The sequence below is a fragment of the Botrytis sinoallii genome, assembly GCF_014898435.1.
Source record: "Botrytis sinoallii strain Bc 23 chromosome Unknown BSIN_010, whole genome shotgun sequence".
NCBI lineage: Eukaryota > Fungi > Ascomycota > Leotiomycetes > Helotiales > Sclerotiniaceae > Botrytis > Botrytis sinoallii.
In genome coordinates this window covers 1713826-1740403 of record NW_024066037.1, presented here as the reverse complement: position 1 = coordinate 1740403, position 26578 = coordinate 1713826, and the positions used below count along the sequence as shown (strand labels likewise).

General features: G+C 42.0%; 6 protein-coding genes across 6 annotated transcripts; 4 read left to right on the top strand and 2 right to left on the bottom strand.

The window, feature by feature from the left end:
- Nucleotides 1-821: 821 nt before the first annotated feature.
- EAF02_006638 (uncharacterized protein) lies at nt 822-3833 on the bottom strand (the record flags this gene model as incomplete). Its single annotated transcript, XM_038902686.1, has 1 exon — nt 822-3833. The coding sequence occupies one exon, from the start codon at nt 3831-3833 to the stop codon at nt 822-824; it is 3012 nt and encodes a 1003-aa protein (XP_038757906.1).
- Nucleotides 3834-9791: 5958 nt separating this feature from the next.
- EAF02_006637 (uncharacterized protein) lies at nt 9792-11540 on the top strand (the record flags this gene model as incomplete). Its single annotated transcript, XM_038902685.1, has 2 exons — nt 9792-10328; nt 10386-11540. 2 exons carry the CDS (start codon nt 9792-9794, stop codon nt 11538-11540), a joined length of 1692 nt encoding a protein of 563 aa, XP_038757905.1.
- A 2946-nt stretch (nt 11541-14486) lies between these two features.
- Nucleotides 14487-16775, bottom strand: EAF02_006636 (uncharacterized protein; the record flags this gene model as incomplete). Its single annotated transcript, XM_038902684.1, has 1 exon — nt 14487-16775. One exon carries the CDS (start codon nt 16773-16775, stop codon nt 14487-14489), a length of 2289 nt encoding a protein of 762 aa, XP_038757904.1.
- A 1373-nt stretch (nt 16776-18148) lies between these two features.
- On the top strand, nt 18149-19815 carry EAF02_006635 (uncharacterized protein; the record flags this gene model as incomplete). The annotated part of the gene is made up of 4 exons (XM_038902683.1): nt 18149-18335; nt 18388-18926; nt 18981-19567; nt 19641-19815. 4 exons carry the CDS (start codon nt 18149-18151, stop codon nt 19813-19815), a joined length of 1488 nt encoding a protein of 495 aa, XP_038757903.1.
- A 648-nt stretch (nt 19816-20463) lies between these two features.
- Nucleotides 20464-20688, top strand: EAF02_006634 (uncharacterized protein; the record flags this gene model as incomplete). The annotated part of the gene is made up of 1 exon (XM_038902682.1): nt 20464-20688. The coding sequence occupies one exon, from the start codon at nt 20464-20466 to the stop codon at nt 20686-20688; it is 225 nt and encodes a 74-aa protein (XP_038757902.1).
- A 2512-nt stretch (nt 20689-23200) lies between these two features.
- Nucleotides 23201-26279, top strand: EAF02_006633 (uncharacterized protein; the record flags this gene model as incomplete). Its single annotated transcript, XM_038902681.1, has 12 exons — nt 23201-23396; nt 23445-23650; nt 23702-23790; nt 23843-24061; nt 24240-24417; nt 24471-24565; nt 24620-24641; nt 24688-24761; nt 24815-24976; nt 25041-25332; nt 25496-25686; nt 25751-26279. 12 exons carry the CDS (start codon nt 23201-23203, stop codon nt 26277-26279), a joined length of 2253 nt encoding a protein of 750 aa, XP_038757901.1.
- Between the last annotated feature and the right edge of the window lie 299 nt (nt 26280-26578).

Here is a 26578-nt window from a genome sequence, read left to right as displayed (position 1 = left end):
CTCACAAGAAAAACGTTACATCTCATTATATCACAACACAACACACAGCACAAACCCAACCCCCCAAATCTCCAAAGCCCATACCTACCCACAATACAATCTACCGGCTGTCTACTCCCTCCCTCGCAGAGCCACATAGCTAGCTACGCAGGTCGGCTATCATCTATTGAGCCCAGAAATGTATTCCATATCTCATTACATCGCATTACATTACATAAAACCATAACATCCGACATCTGACATCACTATAATGATGATATTTCCCGATGAAAGGGAATTACAACTCTCCTCCATTTCCATTTCCATTTTCTTTTTCTTTTTCCTTCCAAACCAAACCAAACCTAGGTAACCAAACCCAAAAAGAAAAACCAAGCAATAAGGTCAAGCGAGTAATTATCCGAGAAACCCTTCCCCTCCATTACCCCTCCTCTCCCCCACTTTCCTTCTAAAGATCTACTACATATCGAATCACACATTACATTAAATCATCGCATCAAAGTAGACTCACACATATCACACGTCATAAACGAATGCATCATGCAAATCAAATCAATCAAAGTATAGAGAAATTAAACTTGCAAGCTTCAATTTTACTGCTATGCCAATATCGCGTCCAACACCACCAGTTTTGACCAGTTAGTCCAACTACCGCCACTTCACACGTCACTTGAGATTCAAGCCATGCCGCATAATCATCAAACTAGTCAGCCAGCTCATCGATATCATCTCCGAGCTTTCCAATCCAATTCAATCCATTTCGCTTCCTTCAACACTAGAACACAACACCAGCACAGCAAAAAAATCCACCAGCATCAATCGAATCAATTATCCCAAACCCCTCTCAAGCCCCTGGATCCCGCACTTCCAATTCCAAAGCCTGATCCCGCTCCAATAGGCAACGGTAACTGACTCTTTTCATTCAATGGACTTTTTGGATCCCCAATACTATCTCTCTCACTTCCACTTCTACTACCCGATGCATCTACATCACCTGATCCACTACCCTTGCGAGTTGGTGGCCAATTGAATGATTCATTCTGTTGAAATTGAGAGATCGATGTTGATGTATTTCGGAACGCGGGAGCGAATGGACTCGGTGATTGATTGGTATTGTATGGCGAATAGTGAGGTTGGGATTGTGATTGAAGATGTGGTCCATAAAAAGGAATATGTTCTTCATCTGAATCCGGACCTTGGGTAAATCCACTCTCGTTACTTAACATACTCGAGCTTCTACCTCTTTGCCTTGTGGTTTGTGACATTGTCATTAAGCCACCTATTTGAGGCATAGCCGGTGCCATATTCGAGATTGGAGCGTATGCGGGAAATGCGGACATTGAACTTTCACCTGCTGTTGTCCACGGGGAATTGGCGTATAATTGATTCGTTTCTTGTTGATGCTGCTGTTGTAAAGCCATAGTGTATTGATCGATGTAGGGGTAAAGCATGGTGAGATCATCAGTATATCGTTGGAGTTGCATTTGCGCCTCCACGTTATACTTATCCCAATTAGCCTGAACCATCTTTCTCTCATCATCTTTATCCTTCCGTTGCTTCTCCTTACGTTGAACTTCATTCAACCCTTTGGTGTTAGCTTCACGGAGATCATCTGCTTGATGAGTAAGTTTGATAGATCTAGCTTCCAATTTCTCGGATTGTCGTTCTTTGTTGAGAAGCTCAGCACTCAAAGCTGCGATTGGCTTTTCATTCTCCTTCTTTTTCGTGATGAAGTCTGATTTAGCTTTCTCGTAGAGGTCTTTTTGTGTTCGATACTTTTGCTTTGCTGAAATATACTCGGAATCCTTTGATGCTGAAGGTAATCGATCGGCAATTTCAATATCAGCTTGAATGGAAGTAATGGCTTCTTCTGCTTGTCTAATCTGAAGGGTGGCTTGTTGAATTTTTTGACGTTGTTTTTCATCATTGCCACCTGACGTGGCTATGATGTGTGAGAGCTTATCAATTTCTCTACGAAGTGTCTGGATTTTCGTGCGTTGATCTTTACGTTCGCGTTTCTGACGGCTACGTTCTTCTTCCAGTTTAGTCTTGGATGCTCGAATTGATTGTTGAATAGTGGAACTGGGTGATCCTGGTCGTCCTGATACTTGAGGAGGGAGAGGCGAAAGGGAAGTTGCAGCTGCAGTATCCGATGGTGTATTAAGCGTTTTGACGCTGGTGCAAAAAATGACTTTGTTGTTAACGACATTGAAGAATTCAATCTCATAACTGCTAGAAGGGGCAAGCCCAAAGATTTCTCCATCCCAGCACGTGTTTTTTCCAGCGGGTAAGCTAGGATTAGTACTAGCTTCCATTCTCGTGGGTTGCCAATGTGCCTGATTGACCCTAACAAAAATGGGCATTCTCGAATTCACAATTGATCCCTCCGTATCATCTTGATTCTCATCGGGAATCGTGAATTTGGGAAAATAACTGGTACTAAATAAAACAGCATCAGACCCAACATTGGTAATCCAAATTCGATCTGGCTCGGTACTAAAAGGTGCATTTCCAAGGTTACTAGCATCTGTTGCATTTGTACCCGCCGATTCCGCAGCTGCGTGTGACGTCTCGTACTCTTTGACCATGACGATTTTTGTACTTGCTAAAGCTGCCCATAAAGGTTGCTGTATGCGGACTTGTGCGCTTTGTTTTCTCTTTTTCCTGGTTGTAATGGCTGTATGACTAGCATGTAATGAATTTGTAGCTTCGTTATCTGGTGTTTGTGGGTTTGTAGTGGAAGAATCATTGGCTCCATCTGCTGATCCTTTCGCTGCTTCAGGATCCCCCAGGGTAGATGCTGCATGATCGCGTTTTTGACTCCTAACATATAGATCTCGTATATACCGCACTACTCCTTGTGCAAGAATGTGAACTGCAAGAATATTTCGAACCCAAATCGGTATTCGGTCTTTCCAATTCGGTATAGGGATTGGTATCGATTCGAGAGGATCGTCGAGGTCGAATGATCCTAAAAAGTTTCGTGGGGATGAAAGTAGAGTACGAAGTCCGACAGATTTAATGTTGCTGATCGATGCATAATGCGAGACCCCAATGTAACCAAAGCAGAGAACCACATTCCTCATTCCAGCTTCTTTCCCACTGAGACCTCCTCCCAAAGTCAATGCGATTACCGATTGTGCAAATTGTAAGATGAACTCCTGCAGAGGACCATACAAAAATACCCACGTTAAGAGAAACAGTACGTCAACCACCATAATCGTTGCCAATGATGGTGTACCAGTAGTTCCTTCAAACATATCGATAAAGCTTATTCCAGATGTAGCAGTTGTGGACGGGGGGACGAATGTCAAAGTGGCGAACAGTAATTGGATGATCGTCAAGAAAGCGGGTGGGACCTGGAGAAGAACAATAAGAATGGCCAGTGTATCAGAGATTGGACAGGATGTCAAAACAGTCTTCGCGAAATGCCATGGACCGGAATCGCGATGTACTGAAGGGTTTTTGGCAGAATTGACATTGATGTGACGATGGGTTTCTTGTGGGAAAGAAATCGTGGGTATGTTGTAACCATCTTGAGAAGAATCTGAGTGGCCACCGACTGAGGTCCTCCTTGCCACATCTCCCCCCAACTTATGTTCCGATGTGTTGTCATCATTTCCAGGTAATTTCGCGTGTCCATTTGCAGGTGGTGGGGTCGAAGGCGGTGGTGTTGATGGGATAGAATCGGAGGAGTTCGCATGTCCGTTCATATGTCCATTACTCTTTTGCCTAGGCACCCTCTTCCCTGGACCTACGAGACCATTGTCGTGTCGAGTATCGCGTACATTGGCAGCGCCTTGCTGTCGCTTCGAGTTGGATAGAGGACGAGGCATGCGACGACCGGGTGGATTGCTGACCCAGATGAATATTCCGAGCCAGCTTGAATGGGAGCTTCGGAAATGTTCCTAGATTCCTCCAAAAGAATTCAAAACAAATAAAGAATAAATCAACCTTAGATCAGGCATAAATTGATCAAAAGGTATAAAATTGTATATTGAAACCATTCAAGAAGTTGAAAGAGTGATCAACTTGAATGATGTGGTGTTTATGTGAGAAAGTGATTTGGTGGAAGAGTTTATAGAGAAGTAATAGTAATCATGAGTTTTAAGGTGGTAGTAGTGGTGGTAGTGGTAGTAGTAGGTAGTAGTAGTAGTGGTCGGTGGTAGGTGTTTTCCTTGTGCCTTGTGCTCAGGCTTTTTTTTTCTTTTGCTTCTTTTAGACGAGCGAGATTTCAATCCTTACACACCACTTCACTCCATACAGACGACAGAAAGGTGAGGTCTGGGTTGAAGTTGGGAGTGAAGTTGGGAGTGAAGTCTACAAAGTCAAGAGGTGTGTACGCAATAAAATAAATTTGCGTCGTTTTAGAATTGAAGAAGAATTTAAGAGGCAACGAATGAAAGTTACGGACATGAAAATGATGACTAAAATTCCGAAGTCAACATCAAACTTGAATCGTCTATTCGTTCATTTTCTCCAATGAGAATTCATGATTATTTGCATTAAATCGGGATAATATAGAACAAGACATTTTCTTCATAGATTTCGATTCGGTTTTCGATTTCGAGTTCGATTTCGTAGATATTTCATGCCTTAAGCCTTATGGCATTGCTTGTTTTGTGTGTGTCTTTCGTATTGTTCATTATTTGATATGAGAGTGTGTTGAACGAGGGCTGTTGATTGGATAAGTCGAGAGATAATTGGCTGAATACAATTGTTATATGGGATGAGAGGGGATGAGAGGGGATGAGATGAGACGAGACCAACTGTTTGTTGGATGGAGTTCTTCAAGGTACTCGTTCCATTCCTAGTAGGTGGGTAGTATTCATACCACTCACTTACTCAGGGCAATGTAACCACAATGTAACCCATCCATCAATGCAGAACCCCGACTTGATGCTCTATCTGTATCGATTTCTTCATTCACACTCATGGGTACATGGTACGTACATACACAGGTAGTAGCTAGTCGCTACGTAGAATCCTAGATTAAGATCTCCCCAATTAGTGCTTCGTGCTATATAAGACCGAAATTTCATCTACCGATTTTGTCTTTCGGTTTTCATCTCATGAGCTTTCAACTTTCAACTTCCCGCCAGCCAACCGTTGTTGAATCAGGTACGTCCCGGTATAGCGTCTCGCCCTGAGCCGCCCAAAGTCCCCTTTTCTTGGTTTAAACTTTCGCCTTGAGTCTAGCGCGTATTGATTGATCTCAAACCTCTTCATGACCATGATACCAAAGAATGAACGGAGAAAATGTATTGCATGCAGATCAAAATACGAACACAAGATATCAAGAGAGATACATACCTACACCTAGTAAGTGTTATACAAATCGAAGGAGTCAAGACTTAAGAGTCAAGTCGAACGATCATTCTCATTAAAGTTTTTTTAATCCGAGTACTACATAATTTAGTTGATTACTACCGAAACCGTTTTGCTTTAGATCCATTTCCGAAGTTCATCCGCACTTGCCATCTTCTGTTTCGAGAGGAGAGGTGGGAGAGAAAGAGACAGAGGAAGAGCAAGAGGAAGAAAAAGAGAGGTGGGAATAATAATCTTGACTGGGTACCTACGACCTAGATACAGTTAGTAGGTACGAATACGGAGTAGACCGAGGGAAAATATATCCGCCCCCACCTCGATCTCGTGCTTCATATCCATCCATACAGACCATGCAGACCATGCAGAGTATAACTTCAATTGCGACTCGCGAGTCCTCCATCACAATCCTGCGAATCAAATATTTCTTCAGCATCATGTACCATTTTATCCAAATTCCCATACCCATAAACTTGCATACTCAATGTCGATCATCAATGACAGAATACATCTGGGTCCTGGGCATTCAGGAAAGGAAGACAGCTAGCTATTTACTACCTATCCAGTATCAAACAACACAAATCTTACATCTCACATCTCAGATCTCTCTCCTTCTCTTTCTACCATTCCCAGAATTTGATTCACAACCTCTCAAGTCCAAGTCCAAGTCCAATCCCGCGAGTATGCTTCCGCCTACTCTGCTCTGTGATTACCTACACATACCGGTATCATATCACACGCATTATACGCATTGAATACCCCCTCGGAAACATATACCGTGTATGTACAAAGTACAAAGTATAACTTATGATTGATTTCTCCATAGAGGGGCTTCCCTGTTCAACAATGCACCACATATATGCAATCAACTCCAAGACTATCGCTTCGGCACTTACAAGGCTTATTCTTCAATCAAATCCCGATAATGGGTGGGTGGGCATCGATTTGTTTGGTTCACGCTCCTCACATTCAATCGATTTTTGTTTGGCTAATACATTAGGATGAATGAAAGTCGAGGAATATGACGAGTTTTTTTCTTTCCAAGATGGTATGTTTTGATAAATGTGATAAATGGGATGATATTCATTTCGAGATAGGTTTGGAGGATATATGAAAGATGACGATGGTTCGATGTGACGAATGCTTGGGCACAAAAGAAGTCGAGGTTGTTTTTTGTCCTCTTCTTCCATTTCATCGCCGTGATGAAGTTCAGCATAAATACTCGAGTATACCTACCTACCTACTGTACTCACGTCGATGCTCAACAGTCAACAATCAACAATCAACCTCGTCGGGCAAAACCAAGCGAAATTCAAGATTCTGTCAAAAATCTATCGCTGATTCATTCACCCATCATGACCCATATTGTCATAAGGATCATAACATCCATGGTTGAAACGGTGATTAATTGATTGGAAGTGGGGATCAAAAAAACAGAGTTTTTAAAGCTAAACTTTGATGATCTTCCTCTATTGGTAAATCTCTGCATGATCTAACCCTTTCCTGTCATTCAATCCGATGACTCGTTATATAATTGAGCTACCGCCATAAACGTCTTCAAATCTCAAGTACGATGCATTCGGAGGATGAACTCAAGTTGGCTTCGTTTACCCGCTACTTAAGATTGGGTTTCAATTTTGCGGGGATCAAATCACGTGCTTGGATGGTCCCTCGAGTGAGAAGGCTAGTAGTTGATTTGTATTGTACTTTGTTGCTTATCTATCTGCGTGTCTGGGCGAGGGCATACGCTTGAGGTAGAAAGAATCTTCTTTTGCTTTCGCATCATAATAACTCGTTGTATTCTTAAAATTAACCCACTGCTACACCACAGGATTAATAATGGATGCCATTTTGTATAACCACTCGAGTGAGAAGGGTCTTTAGTTGCTTGCATATTGTTGCTTACCTATGTGTTCCCATTCCATTTTCCTTCTTTACTATGTTCGGGATAAACTCTCATGAATGGAGTGCATGGTGAGGTACACTCGTTCGCTTCGATCAAGGAACAAACATACTAAGTCACCTCTTTCCCATGCATACGCAATGCAACTCTCCAAATGCCGATCTGATACTCGGGAACTTGACATGCATCAAGTGATCAATGTGATTTCTTGGCATCATGCCATTTAATTTACCGATATCGCATAGAGAGAAGTATGTAAAAAACAAGTGTGTGATTGATGGTATGATTTTCGTAGGGTTTCTGTTGCGGGTGGCTGGAAATGGAGACGGGTTGTTTTGGGTTACGCTGGTAGGTGGTATGTTTGATACCGGATGTGAAGGGTGTACGTTTTATGTGTCGTGCTGACTATGCGAGCTTATGGCTTATGGCTTATGGTTCTGATTATTGATGTGATTCGTGAATGGCTCACAATCGAACTCCATTGAGAATTAGTCCATCTCACGCCTTTGCTTTTCAGAATCACGAACAGTTCTATCTCATCCGTAAATGAATGATCATGCTTGTATCACCATGAGATACTCATCCCATATAGCCATGATATCTCATGGTATTTGTCTTCTTTTACTCCATGCTCAATGCCGCGCTCGACAAATGATGCTCCAGTCGCAGTTCCTCTTCGACTTTTTTTCGGAAGCATATCATGCTAATGAACTTGCCGCAAGCGTAGTTATAGATTATTAATACGCTATAGCTTATAAAGACGCTAAGTGGCAGGTTGAAGCGTGATTATGAATCGTAGGAGGTAAAGTGTGCGTATTTTACATGGATGGGGGAGAGAAGAGAAATTTCTGCTTGTCCGCATGTGCTTTTTTGTTTGTTTGTTAAGCATATGTTGTGATTCTTAGAAAGCAGAATAGATATTTATTGAGTGATTTTTTGGTGCTTCGTTCTCTTTTGGTCCAACTGTGTCTTTTAGACTCCATAACAAAGTTCGGGCAGTAGAGTGGGATTTCTATGTGTTTGATGTCGTGGAATAACATTTGAGGTCGCTACCATACCATTCTGAATAGTATTTACCTTGACCTATCTAGTCTCATTGAGGGAAATCATGACAAAATTCTTTGCTGGATCAGTTATCATGAGCGAGCAGGAGTCTGAAATACTGTTTGCTGTATGGTAATAAACTTCCAAAGCAGTTTGTTTTTCTTACTCCTATGTGTTTAAGCCTAAGCTCTGGATCGAGTCGTCTTCCGGATCTCTCAATGGGAAAGAACATGCGGCAATAAAAAGTATGCAGGGGGTATTTACGTCCTCTCTCGCTTCGCGCGGATGCGCTGGGAAAGCTATGGCGTATGTAGAGTTGAGTCTTGCGATCGCTGGGAGGTTTTGGTATTTTGGGTTTGAGAGACTGAGGGATTCGAACATTGATGGAGTAGGGGAGGGAAGGATGGGATAGAGGAGGGGGGAGAAGGAGAAGATGTTGAAGTACGTCAGTTTTCTACTGTGCATGATGGGTCGAACTGGGTGTTTAGAGCGAGGGAGGAATTGGGGAATTAGAGAAAGGAGAATTTTGAGATGAAGATCGGAGAGTAAGCAGGGTGAGAGGGGGGAAATAGGTTATTAATTTAGTATAATAAATGAATGAATGAATGATTAATGATGATGGGAAGAGCTTCTGATTCGTGGGTATTGACATTGATATATACCAATTCCATAATGACAGATTTTATAACAGGACCGAGTGGTTCGAAAGTTCAAAAGTAACAATTATTTCCTTGACATGACTCTACTTGGGAATTTTCTATCACTTCTAAGATACGCCCTGGAGTCAATCTCATCATAAAAGGAATTTTTGGAAACAGGAGCACGCGATTACAGCCTGTGCCCAACCGACTAGAAGTTCCAAATATAGGTACTATCGGAAATCTACATTTTCCTGGAGTTTGTGTTTAGAATTATGCCTGAAACTACTATATCAATACAAAATATTGTAAATAATAGTGAAAGAGTTTCAAGGTATAATCCACAACTGTCAATAATTTGGTAAAATTCGAATTATATAAAACAATCCAAGTTCAAATACCCTGAAAAATAGCAATTGAAACAAATTTGATTGACTGACTATATATAATTGAAAACTATACTTTCATAAGGAGGGGAGAAGGGGTACACAAAGTACGCCCTCTCATCCCCGAGCACGCTCAAATGCCTTCACTATCTTGTTTCAGGCTCTGTGTGTAACACAAACGCAATATATCCAAGTAAATATTATGACGAGATATCTAGGCATGTCCAGCCATGAAGCCACAGTTCTAGATCAACCTTGGAATACCCATGCTGAGGCAAATCATGCTCAGATCACGTGCTTATACAAACACCCCGCGCATGGATTGCGCTACGCATCTTCGACAAACGGACTGTGATTCCAGATATTTTTCCTTTCTTTCCAAAATTACTCCTTACCAAATAGACACAATCATAACTTTACAGTGTGGGCTCCATCATTATGAAGTTCTAACATCAGATACATACATTCACTCCCGTCTTCGTCAGAAATGTCTCCAATATGGCACAAGCGTCCTCCGCAGTAATCCCAATGAACAACCTTGGAAACAGTGCCCCAACGACCTCTGCAGCCGTGAAGCAAAATTCGAGACCTCCAACTACAAGTCTGGGAGTTGGAAATCTTACAGTTGCTTCTTTACCACAAGGACAACCACAACCGCAAACACCTGTGACTTCGAGTAGCACCACAGGTAGCAGCCATACGAATGCGATTATTCAAAATCAAGGACCCAATAATCTTGGGCAGCAAAGTGTACAAATCCAAGGTCATCCATCACCTCCGCAATCGATAGTATATCAATTTGCTCCACCATGCGGATGCACAACCAACGTCTTCTGTCACCAGCATGCACCCGTCTCAAATACCAATCCCATTGTTAATTGTGTGAAATTTCTTGTTTTCTGGGACTGCGGGACTGTTGGAACTATTATTGCTGCTGTTGCTTTCGTTATTGGTACTGTCGTTTCATATCTTACTATGAAACTGGCCATTTGGACTGCTACCAAAGACTACATCGAACATTGTCAGGCAGATGAGGTATGTCCCCTTCACTCATCTCACAGATGATGTGTATCTGTGCTAACACATCTTCAGGAGGCACAACTAGCGACTGCTCAATGTAGGAAAGCAGCTGGAAAAGTCCTTCCTCCTCCTCCTTTCTTCCAGTACGACCCCAAAAACGATACCTTTGTTCGTCGAACATTAGGTGGAACACTACTAGGGTCCACGGAGTCTCACACCTACGACAGTAGTTATATTTGGACATATGCGCTACTGGACCATGCGATTTGTTGGTTGGTTCTATCTGCGATATGCTATTTTGCATTGAAATTACCTGGTATTCGATACAATCCAAGACGACCTGCCAGAGATTTCGTATGTAGACCCCTATGTAGCTATAAGTTTGACCGCGAGCCCACGCAAGGTACAACTTCAGCATTAATAAATAACGAGGGTAAAAACACAACGAATATGAGACGCCGAGGCCACAATCGCCATAACAAAAATTCAATGTTCCCTTTACTCGAAGAGAATGCAATGTATAGCATAGAAAGAGATGAAAACCTTACACGAAAATCATTGGCAATTCGATTTCACAAGCATCCTTTGGACCCGTCTTGGAAGGCAGATGACATAAGGAGGCTTCCCTACACGGTGCTTAAGCCTTTTACATTTAGTCAGATCAGGAATGGCCATCAGCGCTCATCAAGGAAACAAATTCAAATTCATAAATTGATGCATCTCAACATCAGAAATCTTCTTGGACTTTATGGATTGGAGATTTCTGTTCGTACTAAGAATGCAAAACGTATCTCATTGATTGACATGCTATTTATTTCTCCCCTCAAGGATATGCTCATATCTTTTCCGTGGGAAACCGACACCATCAGAAGTATCGTCGAGAAACTAGTGAGGGATAAGGATGCTGAAATATTTGTGAAGTTTTACGAGGGAAATGAACCAAAACTTCAAAAAATTATCAAAAAAGCTATCTTATCTTGTCTCGATACTCTCAGATTTACTGGAGTTGATAGTGAAGGCAAGCTTCTCGCTTTGGTTCATATTCAAGACAGCCTGTATCTTTCTGAATTCACTCTAGGTACTTACAGCTGCGGTGACATACTGCATGACACAGAAGAAACATTTACTGTAGCTGTCATCACAGATACGAATCCTCATCGCGACTGGAGGGAAAGCGATATGCAAATAACGCCAACAATAGTGAACAATTACCACCCAATGTATTGAGCTAATCCTCTTGAACCTTTCATTGGGCCTGGTAGCAAGAGTCGCCTGAAACTCCCAATGTCATCCTCCGAAGAAGGGAGAGCTCGTGCGTTGACCGCCCAATGGACTAGAAATCAACAAAGAAGGGATCATTTTGATATGTTCCAAGATCGAAACGCAATCTTCGTGGAATTTCTGAATAATAACTGCCAAGATGATGACAGTCAATTCAAGACCACGTATATATTTGGCGACAATCAAGATATTTTGAAAGTCCGGAGAGCAAAAAGGATGAATGAAGTTCGGATGTCAATAATATGAAAGGCGATGATAAAATTCATGCCCAGATTTTCCTCATATCTTTCAGTCAGTATAGAAACAATTGAGCTTTGAAGACATGCTGTCACCAGTTGTACCACTTAAGCTTGATCTGATCGACCATCATTTGTACATACGCACTGCCTCCCAAGATCAAATCAAAAATCAAAGTTCCAAGTAAAAAAAGAGATACAAGAATCGGGTAATTCCGACTCAAGTTGAGAAACTCCGAGAGTATTCAATGGCCGAAACCATGGATCGAATAAGAACTCTGTAAACCCAGGGTTTCTTCCGTGGGCGCTGTTCGACTTCGAGATCTTATTCTACAGAAGCGAAACTAAGGAAGCATGACCACACCGTCTCAAGATTAATCAACTATGTTAGATCGCTCAAGAGGGGCTACCCGTCCACATGGACACACGAGGTGAAGGAGAGATAAATCCCGCATGCCAACACCAACGGATGTGCGATTAAGCCGCAGTGATATTACCACTACGCCATACAGCAACCTCGCAATTTTGTTGCTTGCGACGTATTCAATTATAAATAGGCGAAGTCGGTACGGTAAGAGATGTTTGCTTTGATTGTCTTGAGTTTGTTCAGTTTGGCGAGGTGGTCGAAAGTAAGATATTCGCTTGTTTATTTTCGAGATCAACAAGCTTGCGACTTGTGGAATATATTTCGGTGGGAAACGAGCGAAACGTCAGACGAGAGTGAAGTCTGGAATTTGAAGCATTTGGTGATAGTTAATGACTTGAATGAAGGTCGCGAGTTTGCGACAATCCGTGCGGCGACCATGTTCACATGTTATCTTTATAGGTGAATCATTTTGTGATCGATGAAAGAACCCGAGAGGTATAGAAGTACAATATCATGATCTTCAATATTCCGAAGAGCTGTTATTACTGAAATGGATAGAATATCATTAGAAGAATACCGCGCGAACATGTGCAGTAGGGCATATCTAGGAGCAATACCTCGAAGGAGACAAACGGCATGCACTCGCACACGCATTAACATCTATTCCATTGCCATAACCCTGAGATTTAGGATAAACTATTCTTGGTGCTACTACGCTATCTGTTAGAAATCCGTTCCTTAACCTCGAATCTTGAAGTCTTTGATACCACGAATACACAATCAAAGAATATTCAGGAATCCGATTGAAGCAATAGAAACGTTTAACAAGAAATACAAGAACTGTTAAAGGATTCAAAACAAACCGCGAAACGAATGGGATACAAGAAGTATGACATCGTGGTAAAGTTTCCAATCTCTCTCTCCCTCTCTCTTTTCTAGTACTTTCTACACAATCCCCAACCAAGAAAGAATAACCCCTAAATTTCCTTCCCACTACGAAAGCTGAATATCGAACCACAATATCTACGCTTTAATCCAAGCTAAAGTCAAAATCAAAGAACCAGAAGTACCGCAATCTGGTATCTTCCTAAACAATAAGAACACCGACTTCATGAGCATCCTGTATATACCCCTCCCCTCGGCTAAGCTCTGGACCCATAATTTTTTAAATTGAATATCTACGGAGCCAGGTAACTTTATATGAGCAATCAATTATCTTGATTTTATTCGAGATTATCAAGCTAATTACTCCTCTAGTTCTAGAGATGATCTTGCAGCATAACAATAGAAAAATCTAGCTACTCTCGCTACTCTCGCTACTTCTCACTCCCCCAGGCCGATCCAGTATTTCTCAACAATCGCCGAATACATCACCGAATACATCAACACCTCATCTTAAAGCCACTCTAACTTCCCTCTCGAAAGAAAAAAGATTGATTACGGAGGTAACTACTCTGCAAACTTCTCATTCTCCCATCCAGATCTCTCCCATATACCCAAGTTCTACTACTCCCATGGCTTATTCTCTCGATCCCCTAATCTTCACCACTTTAAAACCTCACCCCTCTCCCCTCTCCCCTATCTACCTATCTACCTATCTACCTACCTATCCCCTATTCAACACTAGCCCATTTCCAACTATACATATCTATCTCCTATAACCACCATCTCACTCAATCCCCTGCTTCCTTTTGAGAAGCCTTCATCTCAATCTCAATCTCAATCTCAATCACCATCTTCCCCATCCATGCCTATATCTACCAACCCTATCAATCCCCTTCCCTCAATCCCTAGACTTATCCAAACAACGCAATGAATATTTCATCACCCAAAAGCAGTATATATTCAATATATTGAATCTACAAAAATTTCCTCTCAATAGAAAATGGATAATATGATCCCAAAGACCGCGTAGATATCACCATCGTTAATGCGGTTTCGGACACAATACGCAAATTGAAAGTCATTTGAATGTGGGGAGGAATTCGCTCGACCGTGAAGTTTATTTTTAGATATACTTAAAAGAAAGTTAACCTTGATACTAATTGTTTGAACGGAAGAAGTGATTACATTTAAAACTCGATAATTATGTTCCAGTCTCTTGTCTTTCTTCATGACTGATAATGGATCTAATCATGCTCTAGCATTCCCACTTTCCTTGAATCCCGTACGATATCCATACTAGACAAACCATCGCTAATTCATATTCCAAATTTTCCTGTTCTTATTCCTCCTCTCATTCTCTGCCTCTCCCTTGCAGATATATGCATAAATCTCACCTTCACCTTTTTAATAATCCCCTCCAAAATTCATCGGAACCAACTCCACTTTTCCACCCCGCCTAGCACCTACTCTCCCATCCTCTCCCCCTGCAACCCCTCTAATCATCAATAAACCCAATCTGCCCCTCAATTTTCCCCTATTCCCAGTCACCAAACTCTCTGAACCATCCGTACTACCCGTTCCAACTCTTCTCGCTCTCGCATGGAAATGATTTGCCATTGCCGTTTGACCGTGCTTACGAATTCTATTTGCATTACCGAAAGAAGTAGGATTTGGACATGAGAATGATTCATCGGAACTTTCTTGTTCGATCTCAACGGCCTCATCATTGTCCTCCCCTTGACTGCTATGAACCGATCTACATGCAACGTGAGTCGAGCCCAGTTTTTCATCATCTGCTGAGTTGAAGACCTGGCCCTCATTTTCATCCTCAGTCTCATCATCATCCTTCTTCTCTTCTCCGTTTTTAGGGTTCTCTATGGACGATCCGGGTGTCTGCCCCTCTATTCCAGAGTTTGAACACGTCAACACAGAACCAGAATCAATCTCACTAGCTACACTTTCGAGATCACCCGTAGCCACAACAGCTTTATTTGGGCCCCTGTTTTCAAAGCCAGATCGAGATTCGCATCTCTCCTTAAGTTTGCGAGCATTTGAAAAGGCCAGTGAAGAAGCCACATCAATATCATCAGCCACACTAGACTTGACCATCTTTTGCAAACTCCTGCTTCGATGTCCAGAACCAGATCTTCTATCAGTTCCGACTCCAAGCAATATACTAACTGGAGACCTAGCTCTCACAGTATTTTCAGATGCGGTATCAGAATCCACAGATCGGGCTTCGTTTGGGCTAGAAATGATAGAAACAGGTCCAGCGAGAGAAGGCTCCGGATCGTTCCTTGCCGGCTCAGGTAGTTTGAAAAGTCCAAATGGAATTGAAGCTGAGCTACGAGCTCTTCGAAGTGCCTTTCGGACTGTGCTCCTATATGGGACTTCCTCTGAGTTTGCCTCTTCGGTGCTGTGCTCTGCACTGTGATCCAATGAAAACTTTCCTCTCAAGGATTGTTTTGATACCGAATGGATAAGTGGTCTGAGTTTTCGTTTTATTCGGTTGAGGGTTGGAAAACGGGGAATCTCCGAATCGCTTCCTTCACTCATAGGAAAGGAGAAAATTGTACCGGAAGTATCTTCTTGTCTTGATGCACGTTTAGATGTATTCGTAGATGATTTTTGAAGAAACCGATCACCATTTTGTATTGATGAAGAGTGGTTGTTACCAGAAGTTGTAGACCTAGTTGACACGAAGCGTGAAGTATTTTGTGCTGGAATAGGTTCTGATCCTCTGCGTCGGGAGCTGAATAGAGATTTTGTGGCAGACCATGTTGGTTTCCATCTCTCCTCGGTTTGCTTGAAACTAGTGATGGCTCCGGTACGCAATAGATTATCTTCTGCACCAGAGCCACCACGCAAGCTGACTTTTCTTCGACTGTGAGCATCAGCCTCAGGATTATCGATAAGATACTCATGAGTGAAATCAGAATCGCTATTTGGTAAGTTATAAAACGAGGGTGCGGAGGCAAGATCCCGTAGTTCAATCTCATCAATAATGATAGATTCATGACCTTCTTCACACTTTTTGATGGTTATTTTAGTAAGAGTATTCAAAGGCGCGGTAGAAGTAGCAGGCGAATCAATCCTTTCCGCAGCTTGAGGCATAAGAGGTCTAACAGTAGAATCGCTGATAGCAGAATGACTTCGGGAAATTCTGTTGCTCCTGCTTCGATCGTCAGCTCCATCACCAATTCGCAGAGCTCCTGGCCACACAGGAGCTGCTTGCATCGTTGCGCCAGGATTGGTGCGACGGTTGGATTTTATATAGCGCCCAATGTCATCCGTACAACAGCAGAAACTCATTAGAATCATAAAGCACACGCATACAGCTATTATATACATAAGCTGGTATGGGGTGACTGCAAGGCGTCCGAACTGTGGAAAATTCGAATGTACATTCGTAGATGGTTCGCTTTGAACGTTTGTAGGTGTAGGGTTTGCGACGGCTAGTTGAATGTTCGACGGTTCTCTGTACAATAGAGAGGTTATGAGTGTCTGAATAGGTTCTAAGGTAGAAGTTTTCGTGGTTGTTATGGTTGGTAAAGCGAGCCAACTACTCCTTGTACTCGTAGAAATCGATGTTATCAAAGTGTTTTGCACAAGCTCGCGACTTGCCACGATAGTAGATGTAACGAACTCCGGAGCTATTCCTATTGGATCTTGTAAAAATCGAAGAATAGCCATGTTGTCTTTGTTTATTGTTTGAAACGGTGCGTGTCAAGGCGTTGCAGTCAATAAACTATATATTTAGGTATGCCTCTGTAAGTTAAATTGATAATGCAATGTCTAGTTGTAGATTTGTGATTGTGTAACAATGCGCAGGATTGAGAAATATCAGTATCCAAATGTGCGGGTTTGTGAGGCAACGAGAGAGAGAAAGGAAAAGAGGTATAATGGTTTTAACTAATGGTTGATAATACAGGAAAGAGCGATCGTGAGCTGAATTGAACTGCCAATGATGAATCTGGAAGCTGCACCTCATCCTCCAACTGACTGCCGCAGCTTTATCGACACTGTTTTTCTGAATATATCATTTCAGATCTAACGATCCAACAAAACTTAAATCTTTCAGATTAATCCCCTCTTTAAAAGGATTTTCTTAGACTTTCGAACCTAACATTACTTGAGCTTCTTTGGGAGGCGCGATTTTCCAACTTCCCAATTTCCAATCCATGCATCTGCGAGGGTTTGGATCTTGCCAGTGTTTGAATGTCGCTGTTGTTTAGAAGGCGCACGGCGAGCTCTAATTATAATGGCGTATAGCAGACAGTTTCCTACTGACATAGTTCTTGGGATTGCTGTAGATACACCACTTCTCTGCCATGGCCAATTAACTATTAGGCTAGCGCCAAAACTTGCCGGGAAACTAAATACAACCATCATTCAGATCTCAGATCTTGCCAAAAGAGGGCAAGAAAACAACAAAAGACCTGGATTCAAATCACTGAAAATTTAAAAAGGAGGAAAGCGTGTTCAAGATGAGGCATCTTTTGAGTTGATTAAGAAAAGGGGAAGCCTCCGCAGTTCTCGCTTACAAGATCCATGACTTTAAGAAGTGGACTGGCAAGGTCAGATAACAAGCATCTATAGGCCATTTCAAGACCATTGAGATGCAACCAGCTATTCAAAAAGGCGAACTTTCAATCCCCATGTTCTCCGGACACATATCATGTGTGAAGAGCAGTTGTAGTAGACAGACCTAGTGGCTGAGCTAGCTTGGGTTGATCTTTCCCCCTTTGTCAATAATTCCAGGAAATCAGTGCTGTTGATCAAATCGAATCTATCAATTGATGTTTCCCAGTTCTGGATCTACTGATTTCTTGACTTTGTAAAACAACTACAACATTTAAACTATGTTGTCATGCTATTGAGATACAAGACCTATAAGTGGTTGGCTGACAAAGTTGCCATCTTGGTCAGTTGAGCTACCCGTAATAAATTTGGCGCGTCGCGACTTTTCCACTTTAGCACGCGTTACCCCAATTCAATCCGTACATGCATAGCAGTGAGGAACATTCTAACTTAACATTGGGACACAATTTTGAAATAACGACAAAATGATACGTCAAGACCCAAACAGATTCTCCAAGAGACAAAAGCCAGACTACAGGAAAACTCAATTTGCAGAAAAGCCTGCCTACAAAGATCTCAACTACCCGCACCGTTTGAATTTCTACACAATACCTCCTACGGCTGATATAACTCTGGAACAATTTGAGCAATGGGCTATTGATCGTCTGCGAGGTATTTCAACAACTTAGTCATACCTGCGAATATATAATAACATAATAAACAGTTCTCGCAGAACTCGAAGCATGTTCATTCAGAAACAGAACCCCTGCCGAGACAGCAGCCCACATGAAGCCCCTTCTCGATAAATATTTACCACTTTCTGCTTCTTCGTCTGGTTCTAGCGCACTGCAGGCCGAGAGACAGAAGGATCATTACAGTCATTTTATCCTGCGGCTTGCTTTCGCTTCTACAGAAGACTTGCGAAGACGATTTTCTCGTGTGGAGTCTATGCTATTCCGTTTGCGGTTCCAGGCAGACGATTTAAGGGAACGGCAATCGTTTGTGGAGGGCCTCAATCTAGATTGGGAGACGGTGAGTGAGGATGAGAAAAGAGATTATTGGGAGCAATTGAAGGGTGCAGCCGGCAGAGATAAGATGAGGATTGAAGAAGAGAGTTGGTTCAAAGTAGACTGGGAGAGAGTCCCGGAATTAGTAGAGAGTCGGAGAGTATTTTTAAGGGGTGGAAAGGCGTATGTTCATTCCAGGGAACAACTTTCAATGGTTGTTGCGGAATTTACAAGCAAGCTGGATAAAGCTTTGGAGGTTTGTTTGATTTTTCTAAATCCTTATTACGAATTATTCTAATTGCTCACTCAGATCACATCTCGCGCACTTCCTCGGCTTGATGAAGATGATCGACTAACACCAATTCTTACACATCTTTCTCAAAACTTCACCACACCGGATGCGAATTACTCCAGCTCAGCAACTGCAGTCGATGGAGCTGACATATCCGCCCGTAATATCGACGCACTTTCCTCTTCATTCCCTCTCTGCATGCAAAACCTCCATAAATCCCTCCGCCGGGATGCACATCTCAAACATTACGGTCGTCTGCAATACACCCTATTCCTCAAGGGTATCGGCTTGAATCTGGAAGAATGTCTCGTATTCTGGCGCTCCGCCTTCAGTAAAATCACAGATGATGTCTTCAATAAAGAATACAGATACAATGTTCGTCACTCGTATGGTGACGTGGGAGGAGATTCGAATCGCAGAGGCAATGGGTATTCTCCGTTTAGTTGTCAGAAGATATTGACGGAGCATCCTCCGGGACCAGGAGAATCACACGGTTGTCCTTACAGGCATTTTAGTGTGGACAATCTAACTTCATTATTGCGCGCCGTAGGCGTGAACGACCATGAGGTTTTGAGAGGAGTAAAAGAAGATAAAGAGAAGCAGAAGTTCCATCTTTGCTTGCAATAGGTATGTAATGTAAGAATGCTTCTTCGAAAGCTGCTAACAGATAATGTCCAGAGTCTTCGAGTACGCACATAAGCAGGAGATTAAGAAAGTGAAAGATGATGGTACATGGGGTGCAGCACAATTAGAAACCATTGTACACCCCAATGAGTACTTTAAACGAAGTTATCTACTCAGAAATATGAGCAAAGCCCCTGCTGTAGGGGAGGATGTCAAAATGGATGGTTAAGTAATGTATGAATTGTATATGACATAGGTTAGTACTGGCGTTACTGGTTGGGAGTAGAGAGTGTCTTGTACGTCCTGTATGATAAGATACCATAATCAAGACTCAATGTCCTTTTTTTCCTAGTGAGGCAAGCAATGCATACATCAAGAGTACACCTTCACTCTAATCACACTTCGTTCTTCTGAACCTTCTCGTTCATTTGACACTCGTCTGTTCCTTTTGGATGTACAATGGTCTCAAGAATTTTCCGACGATACTCCTTCTCTGCTGCTATTTCCTGGTTTTTTTTTCAACCTTTTTGGTCAACCAGACACTGACTTGCTCCGATAGTTTCAAGAAATGGTCAAAAATCAATCTTCCCCCTCGCTGGTTTCTAGACAATTTACATTCTAGATATTTTAGTGATCGATATATTTGGCCAAGGATTCGCACCACAAAGTCAGTCATCTCTCGCCATTCACTCTTTTCAAGTGCCCCACTTCACATTACGATTTATATTAAACAACAACTTTGCGCTAACACCTTGTCAAGCACTCACTCACGCACGAATAGTTCAGCAAAAAAACAGTTCAGCCACTACCCATTTATCCAAATCTCGAAATCAAACAGTCCTCGCCCTTCCAACTACATAAACAATTTCAAGCAAAAATGGCTGCCAGTTCACACACAGAGTCTGCTATAAGCCGAGAGGGATTCACACCCTCAGAGGTTCCAATGCTAGCCTTTGGTTTTTGCTTGGGTGCAATTTTGGGATTTATCGCTTGGTACCTTATGTATTTCTACATGCTTAATTTTGTATTCCCTCGAATCGATGGAGTGCAGGCTCAGGAGATTCTCCAGAGAGATCGTAGGAACTCCGGAGTCGATGATTAGGGACGAGATCTGTCGCCGTGGATGGTGTGAGTCTGTAGAGATTGTGAGAGTACCATCGCGCAATGAAGCATACCTCTTACCGGGGAGGGTGAGATGATATCGGGTTTTGAGACTTGAGGAAGAGCTGTGGCTTGAGCTGAGTCAGGTCGATCTATGTTGGAAACTCTTTGCACCACAGCACACTCGGCTTCAACAACTCCGAGTTCCAGCGCCGAGACACGACGACAATCAACACATCAACTCAATGAATCATTCTCGATTGATACTCTGCGGTTTATGAAATTTCTTCAGTGGGTGCTGAGAGAAGAATAGTGGTGCTTGGAGTCAGAAGCCATACGGATTTCCTTCCTTCGCAAGTACGTACGATCCTACAACCTCCATCCAACCTATGTCTCATTAGCTAATTCTATTATTTATCAGACGATAGAAGATGATTCATGCCAACTACCTGTGACGAATGCTGATTGCACACATTCCCGTTTCGGTGGTTAATCTCTTGGAGCGTCGTGTGCTAGATTAACTAAATCTATTAATTGCAAACGTCGATTGATCATTTCACTTAAGTTGCCATGATAAAATGTTTTCGTTTCATATCTGATTTTAAAAATGTAAATTCACAAGGAATTCTCACGTTTATTATTTCCCCATCCGAATCGTCAAGTGCAATTCTGCCCCCCAAAATAGCCGAAAACGGCAATTTCCACATCGTTTCCAAATTGGGCCTTTTGTAAACTTTTTCCGGAAATCCTTCTTTATTCACTTGTTTACAATAAATAGTCCATGATGCTTGTGTTTCTTGCTTTACAATATTTTTGTAGCTTTAGATGATGGGGAGAACATATAATTTATACGGGCCAAGAAATAAGAATATGTTAGATCTCCACCATCTCAACGCAGCGACTGTCGTGTGTGGATTGTTTCTGGGAGTTATGTTGGCGCTGATTGTTTTTATCGTTACATTTAGGGTGGCGGTGGATCATATGCAGGAATTAGAGGGACCAGGGATTGTCTAAGGGGATAGGGGCAAGAATCGACAAAGCTGCTTCTGAGTTGGAGATGCGTGAGAGATCAAGCTAGGCCTGTGGACAAATGCAGAGGATGAAATATCTGCGTTGGGAGACTCTGTGTAGATCTATTGCTAGGCTTCGGGGCGTATAGGTAGAGAAAAGGTCTAGAGGGACCAGAAGTATGGGTATGAAAATCTAGAGTTGTAAGTATGGTATTCAAGATGGTCCAGATAGTTCCTTTGGCTGGATACTGATGATAAGATTCATACATCTAGATTGAACAATCTGCATTGCAATATTCAGATTCACCGCCATAGCGGCACAATACAATCAGAGTCTGTTAATCTTATATTTGGCTTGTTATTCATCATATTCACTTTCGGCGAGAAATTAGTATGGATGGCAGATTGCAAGCAAGCCTGTAGCTTGCTCTGCAATTGCTATTCTTGTACTCCTCTTACAAGTCTACAACATCAAGGCACAATTCCTCTACCTATACAATTGTCAACATCTGTATGTACCTGTCTCTCTGCTTTCCCTTGCTATAACTAATTGTCACCGGCTAGATTATCCTATTTTGCGATCTGGTTTCGTAGATGATCTCATAATCGAAGTTCGAAGAATTTGAGGGACAGAAGACCAGTTATTGACAGATACTCTTTGCGCATCATTATCGTGGTCCCACAAACCCTTTCGACTACAGCCTCAATCTAGATTCATAGATATTTCCCAGATACACATCAAAAGACATCAAGATTCCAAAGCTGTCAGCAACAACATAATATCATTTAGAGGTCCAATCAACTCAGGTAGAGAATCGGATATTGAAACTATGGAAACCATGTCTCCTTTTTCAGCATTTGAGCATTCTGGAAGTCTCAGTGTTAGCGAACGGGCTGTCGACAAGACTGCAGCAATTGTAATGTTCGTTATCGGGATGTTGTTAGGACTGTCCTTCTTTATCCTTACACTGCGAATTTTCGATGAAACCATCCGACCAAAATACTTCCCATCACTCCCAAGCTTTCGCAGTTCGACAGAAAGAGTTACTAGGAGCTCAGGTGGCACACCTATCACGCCGATAGAGAGATATAGAGGGTTGGTTTAGATGCGGGTCAGATGGGTTATATGTTGGGGCTGCTTCGTGGGTGAATCCGAGTTGATTAAGTTTGGAGATATCGATTCTGTTCACAGAAATCATGGGTGGGGCGACCGGTTCAAGCCTTTGGGGTTAATCATGTGGTCATATATATCTCCTTTGCGCATTTCTAAATTAGCCGATGGTAAATGAAGAGCCTCAATTTCATATTTTGGTCTATACCTTGTCTTTCTTGTTCGTTAACTGATTGAATGCTTTTCCGATGTCTTTGTTGTGCATCTTTGTTGTGTATCGCTCGCGATTGACATAAAGAAAAGCGGAAAGACACTGGATTATATTTGTTTGTACCTATTTATTTTCAATCGGTATCTTCAAATTTTGATCGAAATATTTTCTGCTAATAATCATGGCAACGCGAGAAACTCCCTTTGCAGGAAAATATGGACATCCTCAAGGCCCAGGTCACGAAATACTCAGGGAGTGGCTCCCTTTGAAGAAAAGTGGATTGACACCGGCCTCACCAAGTGTAGTCGATTGGAGAAAGTTGGTGTCAGCAGATAGGCATAGGGCATTAGAAGATTACCAGAGAACGAGATTTTGGGGTAAGTGATCAATTATCTCAGGAAGTAGCCAAAACTGATTTGTGATAGGGTTTACTGCTCATGAGTTAGAACAAATTGGAGCACTGGCAGATATCAGGCCAGGTAAATGGGATTCCGATTCAACAACTGGACGGGTTGACCTTGGCACGGTTCCGATACACCCTATCTTTGAGAGGCAACATTGGGAAAGAGAAGATGTGATACCATTACATTTTCCCAAACATCCATATGGAGATGGCAACAAATTCTGGGAGGTAAGTGCAGGACTTTCAGATGGTAGGAACTGGATTTACTAGTGGAACTAGATCAAAGGCAACGATGAAATATGGGAGGCAATACAACCCGCTCTCAAGATTGTCACTCTTGTGCTGTCAAACGTCGCTACTTGGCAGTGGTAAAACTCTCGACTTTATCCATTGTCGTATTAATTTGCTGACAGAAAAAAGGTTCGATGCACTACTCAATGGCATGTACCAGAAAATACCTGATGATGAACTACCTGCCGAAATCAGAGGGTCTGATTACTGGCGTTTTTATCCTTCAAACCTCTTCAACTATCAGGAGCGAACTGCTACGTTCAATGAATTCTTAAATGAAATAGTAGGTTCAATAAGTTGGGGCTTCGGAATAGGACAAGTCTCCTTAGAATGTTTTCCCCAAGATGGGTACGTAAACGAATCACAAATTTTGGTGTCTTTCACATGAAACTCTGTATCCCAAGCTCAAGTCTCATCCTCTGTTTATCTCAAGAAACTCAAATGTAATTCCTAATTTAGCTTTCTTTTCTAATTTTCCCCAAAACTATTCTTGAACAGGGAACACTGACTCCCCTGGCATTAATAGGACCTATACCAACGGTATAACAGTTGGCCCTAGAAATTCGGTATTGAATCTCAAGGGTACTACTTTCATTTTGATTGCTCATGATTTAGTCGAACCGCTGTTGAATCCAAACTTGCTGCCGGAAGATAGAGCGTTAAACACCTTTCACATCGTCTCTGTGGTATTACACGAACTCACGGTTTGTGACTCTTCACTATTCTAGATGAAAAATTTCATTGCTGACTCAAAAAGCATGCAATGGTTACCTATCTATCAGCGAAAATGAAAGGTTCAGATTCGAGATATGACGGGGAACCTTATTTCATGGACGAGCCGATTGCTGAGACGTGAGTATTCAATTGAACTCATTTGTTTAACCCAACTAACGTATATATCTCAAGTGGATTTTCGATGCAATCATCCGTATGTTGCAATAAAACTTTTTACAATGAATACTAATGTTATTCAGGTATTTGGAGGAATCGACATCCCACTAGTCAGCGGTTTGGATCTCCCGGGCAAATCCTGTGGAGGAATAGTTCAGTAAGTGATCTTTTCGTCTTACATCTAGCTAGCAATACTCACTCGGAACTTAGATTTAATTTCCCCAGTGTGTGGTTTGGTGGAGTCTCTGGAGGTCCTGTGCTTCCCCCGTCAGAAACTCAGAAATTGTGGGATATCAGAGCGTGTTATCCAGTACCTGTAGATTGGTTCATGGGGCTACATGATCAAAATTTCTGGGGTTTTTACTTACGAGCGTAAGTACCATAAATATATCACACAATAGACTCTCAGGGCAGTGATCTAATTCATCCATTATAGTTTCGGTCCCAAGGCCACACACATGGGTCCGAAGATTGTTGGGCAATGGAATTTTAAAAGCGATCAACTATATGCAACAGCTCCTAAAGGCGATGAAGACGCCTCTTATCTCGATGTGCCATCATTAGCACGAGAATCTGAGATGGTGTCAGTTTATATAGAAAATGCGCGTCGGAGAAGGGTTAAAAAAATCATGGAGAGGGCTCAGAATATAAGTCCAAAGCAGCCAGGGCATTATCACTATTCGCAACGAGTAGCCCTGAAAGATAAAGCTCCATACTCGGGTCAAACTGTGAGCATACTTTGTCCTTTAATTCTGCATCTTCTTAACTCAGGAATGCTCTCATCATACATGTTTTTTCTCTTACCAGTTCACAAGCAAATTTGCTTATCGAAGATTTCTCTTGTTTCATTACATGATCACATGGACAGATACTGACTTGCTATTAATCTAGTGTCCAAGATACGATGAGATCAAGAAATATTTTGAGGATAACAGAACCGCTTTGGGACTAGGAGCCATGAAATTTATCATACCTTCACCCTTATTACGAAGTTATGTTGTACGCCATGGTGGAATCAACCTCACAAATTTAGAATGGACCAACTTTTTCGTAGTAGCTAATGGCCATAAGGAAATGTTTACGTAAGGATCCTACTCATGTATCCAAGGCATTTTTGAAAAGCACAATATACTTATAGATGAACAGATATAGTCACGCCGGACATGGAATGATTGGCTTAATCAAAGATGGCTGGAGGAGACCAGAAATTCCAATAGGACCTAAACGTCAACCGTCACTACTGCGTCGAGTATCAACCAGACTTCAATCTCCTGCTTCAAAGTCCAAGCGTGATAAACCGCAGCCGCCAAGTGATACACTAGCAAAAGTATTCGCAATTGTCTGCTCTGCTGTACTTAAGAAGGTTGATCCCCTAGAAGCAACATTAGATTTCTGCAAGAACAATTTTCGGATAACGTGTAACGTTGCTTGGGGATTAAACAGGAGTCTCCTCGAGAGAAAGGGTTATGAGATTCCGGACATGCCAAATGGATTTCCAGAGGATTCAAATCATCTTGATAGATGCATATATTGGTCAGACTTGTTTGATAATGAGGCTCCAGAAGGAATGATTAGAAGAATGAGATTCGAGGCACCAGCGCTTATAGAGCCAGAACTACGTGGCAGGAAAAAGTTGCGGAAGAAGTGTGTGTTTCAAAGTCAGGCTGAGAGATAAAATGATCTAGATTGAGACGTGGGATTTATGTGTTTACCTCTTCATCTGTTTGTTTACTTGTCCTTTCATTATCAAAGTAGTATGCTTAAGAATACAGCGAGGAATGTGAACCCTACGCTGGTTTATGACTATTGTATCTTCCGGTTCTGGTAATAGACCTATGGTTCTGTAGCCTATCTCTAATTGCAAGCCAATAGCCTTGTTGTGTTAGTATTCAATGGCACTTTACTTGATTCCACCTTGAACACTCTCTTGCTCCCTCTCTAGAGTCTATAGTCACATCCTTGTTTTCTCAAATT